At 39.0% G+C, this 14,375-nt stretch overlaps 2 protein-coding genes across 2 annotated transcripts; both read right to left on the bottom strand.

Annotated features, from left to right (window-relative positions):
- Positions 1 to 489: 489 nt before the first annotated feature.
- LOC146313136 (tetranectin-like) lies at positions 490 to 6,341 on the bottom strand. The gene is made up of 3 exons (XM_084739089.1): positions 6,087 to 6,341; positions 5,770 to 5,868; positions 490 to 1,637 (listed from the first exon to the last, which is right to left on the bottom strand). The coding sequence occupies exons 1-3, from the start codon at positions 6,181 to 6,183 to the stop codon at positions 1,237 to 1,239; spliced, it is 597 nt and encodes a 198-aa protein (XP_084595215.1). The 5' UTR covers positions 6,184 to 6,341; the 3' UTR covers positions 490 to 1,236.
- A 1,651-nt stretch (positions 6,342 to 7,992) lies between these two features.
- On the bottom strand, positions 7,993 to 12,799 carry exosc7 (exosome component 7). The gene is made up of 8 exons (XM_084739088.1): positions 12,656 to 12,799; positions 12,390 to 12,491; positions 12,060 to 12,154; positions 10,751 to 10,916; positions 10,255 to 10,325; positions 10,044 to 10,167; positions 9,800 to 9,955; positions 7,993 to 8,166 (listed from the first exon to the last, which is right to left on the bottom strand). The coding sequence occupies exons 1-8, from the start codon at positions 12,710 to 12,712 to the stop codon at positions 8,062 to 8,064; spliced, it is 876 nt and encodes a 291-aa protein (XP_084595214.1). The 5' UTR covers positions 12,713 to 12,799; the 3' UTR covers positions 7,993 to 8,061.
- Between the last annotated feature and the right edge of the window lie 1,576 nt (positions 12,800 to 14,375).

Genomic DNA, 14,375 nt, shown 5'->3' on the forward strand with positions numbered 1-14,375 from the left:
ATAGCTAACTACCCAGCAAAGGATTGGTATAGATTAGCTAGCTATTTTGAATTTTTATTGCAGCATAGACCAAAAGGGATGGAATTTTAAAAAGGTCAGTTTAGTTTCAGGAGGTTATGTGCCAGACCATTGACCAGTGCCAGGCAGCCAAATATTAAGCATCTTTTTTGTTCGTTTTAAATTAAAACAAATGAGATACAACATGCTATGCTGTGTTCAAATGGGGTTGTGTTTACTATGTTCATGACCTTGAACACTGGAGGTTTTCTTAAAGCTCCCAGTTCACGAGTCATGGACACAAATAATTTTAGAGTTTCTGGTGGGTGAATTTGTTTCTGCTAGACAGAGCCAGGCAAGCTGTTTCCCCATTTCCAACTTCATATTACTGTACAGACATGAGAGTGGTATCAATATTTTTAATCTAGCACTCAGCAGGAAACTGAATACCCATTTCTCCCAAACTTATCCTTTAAGAAATGACAACAAAGGAATATTTTAATGGTTTATTGATGGTATTTTTTCAGGATACATCAGGCTAGACATTATAGGAAACTATAAGACTAGCAAATTGAAATCTCTTAATAGAATGTGATTGAATTTATTTTTTATGTTAATGCAAAATGATTTATTAGTCTGGGTCCATGCGAGTCTTGTCGTTAAAATACAGTAGTTATGAAGGGATGCCTGAGTTTTGACCAGTGGTTCTCAACAAGTGAGTCATGGAACTGCTGTAATAGAGGTGTGGATGTGTGGAAACAACTTAAAAAGTTACAGCCAGTTTTTAGAATTGTGAAAGGTGCCAGCACCTAGACACACCTTTTGTTACAGAAGTACTGGTATTTTGAAATATGATCATCCAATATTTTTTATGAAACTACTGGAAAAAGAGAGAGGTACGAAGATCTATAAAATGAAGGCAGAAATCATTGACTCCTTTGCAGGAGATTAAGTCCCACAATCTCTTGCTTATCCTTGACTGAACTTTGTTCTTTCTTTTTTGTGACCGCAAGGAATGCTGCAAATGACATATCACCAGTTCACTTTTGTCCAAAATAACAGTGTTATATTTCACTGTCTCAAGCAACTATATCAGCATTGAGTTCCGATGCAAACCAACTGAGAACCACTGGCTTAAAACTCCTTTTAGAAGAGCAGGCAAAGTGGCATTGCAGCAAGAGTAGGCCTACACAGTGAAAGCAGCTACAACCATGCGCAGTCTATGCTGAGATAAATGGATCAAACAATGTTGAACTGGCAGACGGAGGGCTTCTCCTCACGACAGTTCTCATCAGACCACTTCCCTCGGGAGGCTACGGACAGGACGGCACAGTTCTGGGACTGGCCGCCGTCCGGCTGTCGAACGCCGGACGTGTCCCAGTTTTTGTATGTGACGCTGAGGCCGGTCTGGTCTACCCAGGAGCCCTCGGTCATCATGTCGTTGAAGCCCAGCCAGACCTGCGCATCTGAGCCGATGCTCTCGCGGATGTATTCTTTGAGCTGGTCGTTCTCGTCGCTGGACATGGGCGCACCGAGGACACCACCCAGGTTGTTGCAGTCTTCACTGGCAGTGTGATAGCGTTTTCTCAGAGGGTCAGCCAAGTAACACTTGCCATGGATCTTTTTGCCTTTCAAACAGACTGAAGAGAACAACAAAAGAGTGAATAAAAGAGTGGCAGATGGTTAGATTGACCTAAACTTTGATTTAGTGTCATCTTCAATTTGTTTCATTTGGAGATCTTACAGTAATCTAGGGCAGTCCTTGACTAAGATTATTTCAGTCAAATCAGATTTGTTCATTTTTTTCCACTTCAGTGCACCACACTAAATTCCCATATCAGCCTACATGACTGTAGGACATGTGTGAGAGTTTTACCGGTAGGACTTGTGTTTTAATGCCTTTGGTTGTCATCTGTGATGTGGAAACATAAGATTTTCCCATTTTTCATGACTCCTGCCCCATCCAAATCCTCAAAAAATATTTTTGTCCCATCCAAATCTCAGAAGAATGACTCCCGTCCCATTCTGTTCTCATCAATTCACAGTTCACACACAACATTACATAAGTTACTAAATATATGAAAAAACTGACCTATTGTTATTATGATTCCCACTCACGCAGTGCTTCTCTCCCCAGGCTGGTGCAGTATTATAGCCTGTGTCCAGCATCAACTGATCTGCACACTGTACGCTGTGAATTAAGGATTTATTTTGACTAAATTAGAGTTGCTGATTGTTGGAACAGTGGACAGGGGAGCCAAGAAGCTTTTGGTGAGTTTTATTTGGTTTGTGTTGAGCTTGAATGAATCTGAAAATGATGTTTTATGAGGCTATTGAGTTCTGGTTCCACAAAACATATCTCTCTATCTGTAGTGATCCTTTGCATCATGTTGTCAGACATGTATAACAGCTATCTGAGCCTGTCAGTGACAAAAACAAGCACAAGCAAACAAGCAAGCGTCACCTGCCCTGTGCGCTCTGCTGGTGCGCTCTGGTGAAGTGGCTCTGCTCTGTTTCTGTCTCTCTTCATTGCTTCCATCAATGTTAGTTTTGTGGTTTGTGGTGATTTTTGAGATTCAGTTTAAGTTTATAGCCTGTCACAGTTACAAAACAAGAGCTTTCTTGTTTTTTAGCTGTGACCTTTCACTGTCCTTTCACTGTCTCTCATCAGATAACCACCAGTGCATGTTGTCACTGGGATTTTGCAACAGCTAATATAAAAATATATTTATGATTCCCATCATGGCCATCCTTTTCTTGTGAATTGTTCTCTTTGTGCATTTCTGTAAGCTGTTTGTTTTATCCTGTTATTGCAAAGTACACACTGACCAACAAAGGAATAAAAAACAAATGTTGGACTGGAAGAATCTCAGTTCACTGAGTCTGACTGATGATTCAAATCAACTATCAAGGGGCAGCCCTGCAGATATTCTGTTATCTCTGAGAATGTGAATAAAATTTGTCCTGTGGTCTTTTGGAGACAAATATCCTCAATGATAATGAGAAACATGAATAAAACTGACTTTTTCCCCTGTAGGCTACCGAATCTTTTTGGATTTGCAGGAACAACCTGTGTCTCATTTTGTGTTCTGAACAAGAGGTCAGACACGTGTACGCCATGTGCTGTCCAGATTAAAATTTGCCATTTCAAAGACTACACATGTCTCCCATCTGTCCTTATATTAAGAGAAGCATGCTTCAGGCTGTTGACTTCAACTTCTGTACATATGTAGCTCATGTCACACTATCAATAAATTCACTCAGCACCGCATTAAAACATTCACACTTTGTCATCCACTGCAGACAGAAGTGAGACTAGAAGAGTCATGAACATGATACTAATAGCTGCTCGCCGTCTCCACAGGTGATCATTAAGTAGGCTCAGTCACAGTGTTGCATCTCAAGGCTCTAAGGAGTTCATCTTGTTCTAGGACATTTCAGCAGGTACAATTTTACTGATACAGGGGCTTAAATTTGGCCAATCTGCAAGTCTAACGCTGATTTTGTCTGAACCATGGCCAGACCAACCTGTTTGTTGGCTCGAGGGCAAAAGAAAAAGATACAGGAACCCTATCCACCCTAGCCCCATCTGTCGCCTGGCCCCAGGCTTTCTTTCTGTGTGGTAATTTGATTAAAACAACTTTATTTGGAAATATGCACCACAAGAGCACCATATAAACCAGGCCTTCACTTTCTGGGCCTCATCAGTTATAAGAATCCTTGCCTGAGGATCTTTTTAAATCTGATCTTGAAACTCATTTTTATGCCTCCGTACTGGTGACAGCTGTGGTCTGAGACATTGTGTTTTCAGGTTGTCTGTCCATCCATCCCATTTATGTGAATGTAATATATCAAGAACGCTGTGATGGGATTTCTTAAAACTTGGCACAAATGTCCACTTAGACTCAAAGATGAAATATCTTATTCTCGTGAACCTGATATCTCAAGAAGACCTTGAGGGAGTTTCTTCAAACTTGGACTTTAGGAAGAACTGATTACAATTTAGAGGTCAAAGGTCAAGGTCACTGTAACTTCACAAACACTTTTTTCAAAATTTCACACAAATTTCTAATGGGATAAAATCAAATCAATCAAGTCTCTCTCACTGGAAATTATTCACTAGAATCATGCTTTCATGTCAATATAGTGATAACTTACATTTTGTCAAATAATCCACTGAATAACTTTTATTAAATTCCTTTAAATTCTTGACTTCATATATTATATGAGTCTGGACAGACATGGATGTAAACTGAAACTTTTTGTTGCTCAATTTGCTGTGAGCTGGAACAAGCTAGAGAGCTGTAACTTCACCCCAGTAACTAGAAATGATGTGCAAATGCTTCCCAAGCAACAGGACCCCAATCATCCAGATGGTGGTGCTATAGTTAATGGCCAAAAGCCATCATAAACTGTGACCGATGGGGGGCGCCACACATGACAAAACAGGATTAAATGTTAATGTATTTTCTTTACTAGCCTGGTCAGGCAAGTGGGTCATGAATCTACTTGCCCAACATCATTTTTTACTTGCCCCTGTACAAACGGTTTTATTTCTTAGCGGTTATCAAATAACAGCAAAGACTTAAGTTACTTGTCATGTTTATTCTAGGGCTTCAGTGTCTATATAATGTCAGAAAATAGTGGAAAAATGCCCCATTCCAATCCAAAAACCAAAGATATTTAGTTGATGTGTGATGATAAACCAAGAAAAGCAGTTTTGCATGAAAAAACTTTCAAGTATCAAAATAGTTCAAATCTTTTTTTAAAACTTGCCTAGTCAGGCAAGTGAGTTGCTAGATTAACTAGCCTGAAATGACATTTTACGTTCCTCTGGCAAGTGGGCCATCCTTATTTTTGAGCCCTGGTGGCAAAATTTCAGCAACTTTGGTGAACATGATCTGGGGGAAACTATTAACCAAAAGCTGTAGTTTCATACTGATTGGTGCAGGTAGTCATGGTCTATCACACATTGGCTCATAACTCTAGCTGTCTTGGAACTGATTGAACTCAGTGGGGACATCTTGTGCGGCGTCCTGAACATAAACAACAAGTTTCCTTCACATCCAGTGATGCAGCTCTTTGAGTGTGCAGTTCTTGAAATGCAATGTAATTATGAAACAAGTGTGTGATTAGGCTCACTCCTTCTTTAAACAAAAACGCTCCTGAAATGCACTGGCTGCTGCTTGTGCCTTTAATTTTGAGTCATTACAACAACCCTCTGTTGGCCAGGTTTAAACCCAGAACTGCAGATTGCGGCTGTAGTTTTATCTTGTTTTTATGGTTGTGTTTTCATGGATTGACACATGTTTTCATTGTGATATTTTATGGTTTTACTTTTTTTAAAATGTTTTTTCCCCCATATTTTGATTGCACAGTGCTTTGGTCAACTGCTGTTTTTAAATGCTCTCTAAATAAATTTGGATTCAACTGAAATTGATTGGATGCACTTTTGATTTAATTTACGTCTTATTCCTTGTCTGACTCTTAAGATTAAACTAGATTTGACAGAGGGACCCTCTACAGACAGTACCACACGATTAAATAATAATGCATGACTGTGATGTATTTTAGTATCATAAATTCTTACAGAAAAGATTGCAATCACTCAGATTATGCACAACTGATTTATACACGTTAAACCTGGGGCTTTTGCCACTTTTTTCTGGTTGGTAATTAAGCTTTGGTTTGAACCCAGACACATTCCTGCATTCCTTTATTAATGTAAATGAGATCAAATTTATGATCCAGATGTTTAAAAGCGGAGCTCACCTGTCTGCAGGGCTTGTTGTTCCTTCAGCAGGTTGAGCTCCTGCACAATGTCGTTGATCTGTTTCTGTAGGTGCTCGATGCCGGTATCCTTTGTTGTATCTGAATCCAACAACACCAGACACCAGGAAATTCAAATCAGGTGTGACAAATGTTTGAAGAATTTATTATTTTAAAGAGATTTGAGCATGTGGTCATAAAAAAAACACGCTGCTTAAAGAAAAACGAGAAAATCAATTTGATAGTGATCTAAAATAACTCAAAATATTCAAGAAATTTGTACTTTTCCAATAGATTGTGATGTTCCAGATGTTCTTTACCTTTTTTCACTGGTTTCCTCCTCGGTAGAGTCTGCTGTAACGAGCAGTTCGCCAGCAGTAGTACTCCCAGCAGCACACACACTCCTCTGAACTCCATGGTTGGACCTGTTGAATGAGGCTGCTCCAGCGCGGATGCTCGCAATTTATCTGCCTCGCTCCTGCTCTAGCACCCTCCCTCTCATCCGTCCGACCAGGGAAAAACACTGACGTCCAAAGCCATTTGCAGGAATAACAATCCGACCTCAGGAGTTTGTGTGTCTCATCTGGCTCCAGACACTTCACGTGGAGGGCCAGTACCAACCAGAGCCAGGCCTGGAAAGCAGGTGGAGACTGGCAGACAGTTTGACACAGTGTGAAGTTGTTATGAACTTTCGTCAAAAAGAAATAAACAAACACTGACTCATCTGTTGCATAAATGCCTAAATAACTTGGTTACAGTTTATTTCTTGGCTCAAAGGGCCAGTTTGATCTTGAAAAAAGAGGATTGAATGAGACTTTCTTTCCTAAATGTTGGCCAAAAGGTGTTTTGGAAGCCTTGGCCTCATTTGGAAAAATTTAAATATTTCCAGGTGCAGTGAAGCACTGAAATCTACACATCCCTGAGGCACTTTCACTTTTTCTGCAATATTGTGCTTTATTTTGAATTTTGTATCATTTTATAAACCTTTCTCTGTATATGTTTAATCATAATCTGCAGTGAGAGCTCCAGCCATAAATAGAGGAGTTTGTTTTGGACCTGTGTGCTCTCAGCCCCTGCACAGTGCACACACCCTACAACAGTCTGAGGGAAGAGTGGAAATGATCCAGTCACATCTGGACTTTCTGTAAGACTTCCACTTCACACAGTATTCAACTGACACGTGGCAAACACAAAAGGACGCAGAGACACTGTGCATTTCTGTCCCAGCAGCCAGAGTATGAGGATCAGCTTTGTTTCTTTACCAGAAAAATAAATAACAAACTCAAGCTTGTGCAGAGTGGAACAAATGCACCGGCTGCCTGTTGCATGAGCTGGGTCTAACTTCAAACTTATCCTGGGTCTAACATACATTATTACTTGATTTATGCACAACTAAAATAGGACACTTAAAAATTTTGCAATATAGAAAGTTATTTATGTAAATCATATTCTTCAGTAACATCATTTCATGGACATAATTGATTTTTTGTGAGACACACAGCAGTCCCTCTGTACTATTCTTAGCGTATCTCAACAGTACTAAAAAAAACTTAAAATATGCAGGAACTTTCCCCAAGACTCTCTGATTCAAATGCAAATCGCTCTTAAATAAAGTCAAATGTAACAAGGTGTCCTTTGCATCTGTTAGACTGTGTCCAGATTCTTTCTCCTAAAACAAATCACCTGTCTTTTTCTGTTTTCCAGTTCTCTAAGATTGTTTTACTTCCAGAAACACAGACGTAATAAGGTGATTCAAGGTGTTTGATTTTGATTTACATTCTTAAGTTGTTCTCTGAGTTAATGTGTGGCTGAACAATAAGACATCTATATATTTAAAACAGATGACACATTATCAAGTACATTCATCCAGAACCTCTTCAAATCAGGGCAAAGACATAACCTGAGTGTGCCAACAATGTCTTAATTAAAGGATTATCTCAATCAGATCTTAAATCTACAAGTTAACTTCTTGATATTTGTTTCTAGCTGCAACAGCACACGGCTGGTGTTGTTTTCACCTTGTGAGTCCATGTGTGTCATCACGGCAAAATGTGGTCCTGGAGACACTAACTGTAGCCAGATCTACCCCAGGAGAACTTTAAATACTTTAATCATGTAATAATGTTGTAATGACAGCTGAGTACTCGTGGGTCTGAACGCCAACATGTTGATGATCTCTAGTTAAAACACCAACAGTGTATCGTTACAAAGACGAGAAGGCTGTAGAAAATTCATAAATTTTATTAGAAAATTCTGTATACATGAACATACACACTGTAGATACAGTAAATGATCTCAGCCAAGGAAGCCAACTTTCTGTCGCTTCTTCCCCAAACTCTCCTCCTGCTGCAGCAGCTCCATGAGTGGAGCATGAAGAGCTTTCCCGACCCGTTTACCTGCCTGGAGACAAACAAAATACTTTAGCATGTTTCTACTGTATTGGCTTTTACAAACAAAATAATGTGAAATCATCATATAACGATGGACACCACTTTGGAAATAAGACAGAGGAAAGAAGCACTGAAAGGAAATTTTAAATTGTCACAATTTTATATTAAACCTGTTTGTGCTAAGTTATGTTATTATCATTACTACTGTATGCAGTGCACATCATTACAATTGCTTTTGCTTGTTCCCAAGTTACTACAACAGAGGATGGCATCAGGAAGGGGGGAGTTACGTTACAGTACCATATATATGGTACTTTTATACACAGTGCAGTATTATACTCTATGTTACAGAAGAAGGAAATACTACATTTAAAAAATTTTGGATTTTCAAAAAGAAAATAACTACTGTGAGTTGGTACCATAAACATGTGTGTGTATATGACAAACAGGTCCAGGAGAGAACACACAGCTTTCATCTCATCACCAGAGTACAGAGGTAATAAACAGTGGGTTAAGGTTAAGGGACTTGTACACAAACAAAAGAGTCCCTCAGCTCAGTCAATTATCTTCATGCTGACCTGAGCTTAATTCCTAGAAGATTTGGTGGTTTCTCCCATTTTCTTAGAAAAAGATGAGTTCTCCTGCCAATTCAATATCTCATCTCCACTCAAGTGACAACAACTAATATCAGGGAATTCCACAATTGAACCGAAGGAGAATCATCTCCAACCCACGTTGTCTTTATATCTTTCCTAGCCAACATTAAAAGAAACTGTTTCTTTGTGCACCTTCAAAGAATCCAATGTATTTCTTCAATATACTTCTTCTTGAATATACTGCTTTACATATTGCCATCCAATTTTTTTGCATTTGGGACAATTTGGAGAAACTCCTGCTGAATATTTACTATAAATACATTGAGATGTAGGCATAATGTCAAATATTACATTGCAAAAAAATTATAGAGCACCATCACAGCTGAAATAAAGGTGATAAAGTTGATGGTGATATTTTAAAACTTAGTCTTCTGAACTTATGGCTTTCAGCAGAAACAGTTGCTTGGTTTTAAAATGATCTTAGTAATAAATCTCAGTGCGTTAGGTATGATGGTCTATGTTCTGATATTATATCCATGTATAAGTGTGTGCCGCAGGGCTCTGTATTAGGCCTACTTTCATTAACTATATATGGAAGTAATCTGGGTCAAAACTTGTCAGATGCTAGTTTCCTAGTTGCTAGTTTTTTATGCTGATGACACTGGTTTATATTGTTGTGAAGCAACTCTTGAACAGGCCAATGGACACATGAAAAATGCTTTTATTGTTCAAAATACTCTGCTGGAGCTGAAACTTGAAATTCTTGTTTGAAAAGCAACAGAGGTTCTTAACTCTCACAAATACCAGAGCATTTTGACTGACGACTCCCTCACTTTTAAACCACATGTGACATAAATGGTGAAAAAGCTGAGGCTTAACTAGTTGTTAAATGCTTTCAAATCCAAAATGAAATTATTAGAGACAGATTCTTCAGGATGACAATGTTTTTAGCAAGGCAACATTTAAATAAAAATAAAATCACATTATGCTAATACTTCAGGTGGACTGAGAGGAGGCCAGATGGCCGAGGAGCAGAGCCGGACTCACCTCTGTCATTTCGAAGATGCTCTCTGGATCCAGGCTGCCTCCACCCACCTTCCTTGTGCAGGTGACAGTGCCCTTGTGTGTGACAGAGATGATCAGGCTCGCCACAGAGCACGCCTTCTCCTGCAGAGTGGCGTCCACTACGTGCCGGTGGCCCACCTGCAGTACAACAGGCAGAGTCAGGGGAGCCAAGCGGTGTGCATGATTCACTGTTTGTGTGATAACTGGCTATAAAAAGTGAGCTCACCTTGCACAACGTCACTATACAAGGAACATTTTCTACATTGAGCCTCACACAATCATACGGGTCGTCTGACAGCTCAATGTCTTTCCCTCCTTCGTCGTCAGCTGAAATGTGCACTCTGGGAATTCTGTCAGGAAGGTAATAAAAAAAACTGTGAGCTTTCATTTTACTGAATAAGAATTTGCTAGAGCCAAACAAACAACACCTCACTTACTTTGTGTTGAAGAGAGCTGCCTTTACAGCTATTGAGATGGCATCGTACAGGTTTCCATCACACTGCAGAAGCTGTGGAAATATATCAGTGTGAGAGTTTACCTCAGTGAGGACCATGCAAGTGAATATATACAGACCAAAATAAGATGAATCTGGAGAAAATGTACTGCTTTGATTTATTTCTACACTCAAATACAGGGACACTTTGTCCAGAAGAAACCAAGAGACTCTAGACGGCTTATTAAACAGTATTTTACATGTATTGATGCCTTATTATATCTTTAAACAAAGTAGCAGGGTTCAAAACTGTGATCATTTAGTCATTTGTTATTTTTAATGAGTAATCCAGTAAATTCTGTTTTATTTGTAATGTAATTTCTTTTGTTTTATGTCTTATGTCTGAATTTGTAACCCGTGCTTGAAAAGTGCTATATAAAAAAGGTATTGTATTCATTATTATCATTATTGTTGTTGTTCACATTATTACTGACACTCACCAGCACATCCACATAGAGGACCCAGCAGTGTTCTCCTGCACTGATACAGAGGCTCTTCAGGTCCACACTGTGTTTGTTGTTGAAGACTTTGTAGAGAGTGTTACTCAGCTCCGTCCCCAGCTCCTCACCTCCTCTGCCCTCAAACTCTGGGGTAGCATTGGCTGAACTAGTCATGGAAGGTGAAACATGTGAGGTAACAGAATATCCATCTGTTTCATTTTTACTATGATATCATTTCCTTTGGTAAGTCTACAATCACTGGGATGTGTTGGAGAGGCATCTCAAAGGGAACACATGATACAACACTACCTCCTAGTGGCAGAGTATCAATCAAAACACTAACGAAATCTGTTTGTGTTTGTGATTTCTGAACATCATTCCTGTTGGTTAAGATAACATTTCTGTCTGAGTCATTTTCTCATTTGATTTCAATTCAAATTATCTAATTTTGATACAGTAATGGGGTGAAAACAATCAGTACATAAATGTCCAATGAAATTACACTGCACAGCTACTCAGTTATCTACGTTTTGTATGTAGTATAAAATCTTTCAAGAATTGTGGCATATAAGACAATGTAGAATTATTCACCACTAAAGATTTTACTGATGATGAAATATCTTATTCAGTTTGCAAGATTAGCCAAAAAATAGACATTTATGGCTGTGCCTGGGATTGTTAACAGAAAGCAGTCTCCCTGCCATGGTCACTACGTTTTTTTCTTCCACTCTGGTGTGTCTGAGATTTGGACACTCAAATAAAATGGCTAACAGTAAATACAGTGAACTATGTAGTAAATAAGGAATTATTTCAGACACAACCCATGTCTGTTTTTTTTCCTTTTGTGGTTGCTGTTGCAAAATTTTAAACTGATTTTCAAGAAAACTCAGTATATCATGACATGTAGCAAATCTAAGATATAAAATTACATAGACGATAAAAGAGAATTTGTTTCCATATCGCCTCCTAGACTCTGGTAAGAAGAATGTCTTCAAAACTAATTGATTGTACATGTAAACTGCAATATGGTATCAGGTTGGAACTGTTAAATGGCATCCAAGCAGAGTGACCTAAATTAGTTAGAAAATTTATCTCTTAGCATTAACCATGATAACAACATCACCCAGACATTACAACAAGTACAACAACACCCCTACCCTTTGTAGTATCCAGGTTTCTTCTACATTACAAGTTAAAAGCTCATGAACACACAAAATTCAGAGGAACGACTTCCCAGCTCGGGAAAGCTGGGAAGCAAATTAATGCAACATAAGCCTCACTTTACAAAGGTCAGTGTGCTAATACATACCAGTCAACGAAGAACTCCAAGTAGCCTTCATCTGGTACCATTGGCCTTGGTTTTCCAATTTCAGCCTTAATCCCAACTAGAACCGCTGTGTGCCCCTGACAGAGAAAAGAAACAAAACATATCAGATAATAATAGCAAATCAATCATTCCTTCCTGAAATAATACACAATGAAGAAGGCAGTGCCCATTAGACATGTTCAGATAAGACTAGTAAGTAGGAATATTTGCAGTAGGAGGAGCTGTCATGATGACAAGTGACTGTTGTTGCACAGATGATGAGTTTTAGAGAGTCTTCTTCTAGGATCTCTGCAGCGCATGCTGTAACATTACCAGTGTGACTTTGGCCGAGCCGTCTGTGTTGGACACAACATCAGTCTCTATCTCCATGTGTCTGTAGTCCTCACAGCCTCTCCCATCCACCCGCAAGTCATCCTGATGGCAAGAATCAACATGTCAACACTGCAGTCTTGGATTTAGCACATGCTAACGCAACTAGCTAGTTTTCTGCCGTTATAAACCACAGATCGCTGCCGTTGCATTTATCGTATTTTTTACTTGCAGGGGTCACAGGCTTAAGTATAACTGTTAAAACTTACCCGTATACCGTGTAAAATGTACACTTTTTCAGCCTCGCTAACTTGTACTGTTGCCATAATGTATGAAACAGTGGTAGCATGCGTGTGTGTCGCGCTTCCTCTACGTCATCAAAACACGACGATTTGATAAAATCGCAGGTTGGGTCTGCCCGCTTTGCTCACCCGCTAGTTTGAGATTCTAAAATTATCCTTCAGAAGGTAGTTGACCCCGCCCAACCGGTACAGCCAGTTTCAAAAACAAACTAAGATCTCTAAAAAAAGTACAAATACTGTACTTAACCAGTGCGCGAGGGATAAAAACAAGTATTCCTAAATGTTTTTGCGCACACAGCCTATTCTCACACGTTGTTCAACTCAGTTAAATTAAATTCAATTCACTTCAAAAGAGCTTCGTTGGCATATGAAACATAAGTTTACATTGCCAAAGTAAGTGTGAAATTAAAAAACAACATAAAATGTACGTAAACAATATATATGGTTGGACATTGAAGTAGAAATTATTGTAAAATAAAGCAGAAAAATCTAGATTTTCAATTAAAAAAATACATAGCCTAAAACAAGTGAGAACAAGGATGGAAAAGCAATTTATTTATCATTTAGGGCGTATAACAAGGTTGTATAATGAGATTTCCATGTACTCCCCCATTCATTCATTCATTGGAATTGGCAGCTGTATAAACGACTGTATGATATCTGTATCTGCGGTATAAACAGCATTTTTATAGACTGTAATATTTATTTGATTGGTCCCAGTGTTCCTGGGGTCAGGGTCACACGCTGGGCAAGAGGATTAAAAAAAGTACAAGATTTGTGCAAAAAAATCTTGATAGTACAGAAAGAGAAAAAGTTGCTAAGACAGGGCAAAGTTTAAAGACTGTAAGACATAATTGCTGTTGCAGGTGTAAACATTCACTACTGTACAGATGCTGAATAAACTGCAAAATATCAGGAAGAAGAACAATACAACAGTTATAAACTGTACGTATGTCCAGTAAATGTGCCTATGTGCAGAGGTCAGAGCTGTACAGATGGTCAGTGCAGGGACACACAGGTGATTGACGGTTCATGGTGGTTGTATTCAACTGGAGGTCCTTTTCCAGTACAACAGCCCCAAGTCTTGCTGTTTAATTCAAAGATCCTTCTATAGTTTTTATCTGCATGTAGCCTTTAATAATGTGATTTTTTTTTTCCTTTGGCTCAGTGTGCTCTGTTTTATGTGTACAATTCACCAGGATTTCCATTTCTATAGCAAACCTTGGGTGAGATTAAATAGTTCTCATATTTCCACTGCAGCCAAGACACACACTGATACTTGGGCTGATTCCTGTGTTTATTGGCCCTGAATCTGGACTTTCAGGCTGCTGTGGCTGCACAGTGGGACATTTTGACCAAGTGAAATTTATCCTTTTAATGATAAGCACTTGGTTCAGCGAGACTAAAAAGAGAAAATGACAAATAGTGCCTGTAAATCTGCAGTCTATTTTTAAGCACATCACTGAGCACTGTTTTGTTTATTGCTGCTTTGAATCCAGAATCCAAAATCCTGCAGTGTGTCTTTAAATGCAATAAGGACACATGGAATGCAATTGCCAGGGTTCAACATTAACCATGGTCAAGATGGTCCACAGCCACAAAATATATTCTGTGGCCACCAAGTGTTCTAGGTAGGTGGTCCCCTGTGACCACCATGTTTTATCCCCATACCGTGTGCCCTCACCAA

The sequence above is a fragment of the Lutjanus erythropterus genome, chromosome 16 (genome assembly GCF_056507025.1).
Source record: "Lutjanus erythropterus isolate fLutEry1 chromosome 16, fLutEry1.hap2, whole genome shotgun sequence".
Lineage (NCBI taxonomy): Eukaryota > Metazoa > Chordata > Actinopteri > Lutjaniformes > Lutjanidae > Lutjanus > Lutjanus erythropterus.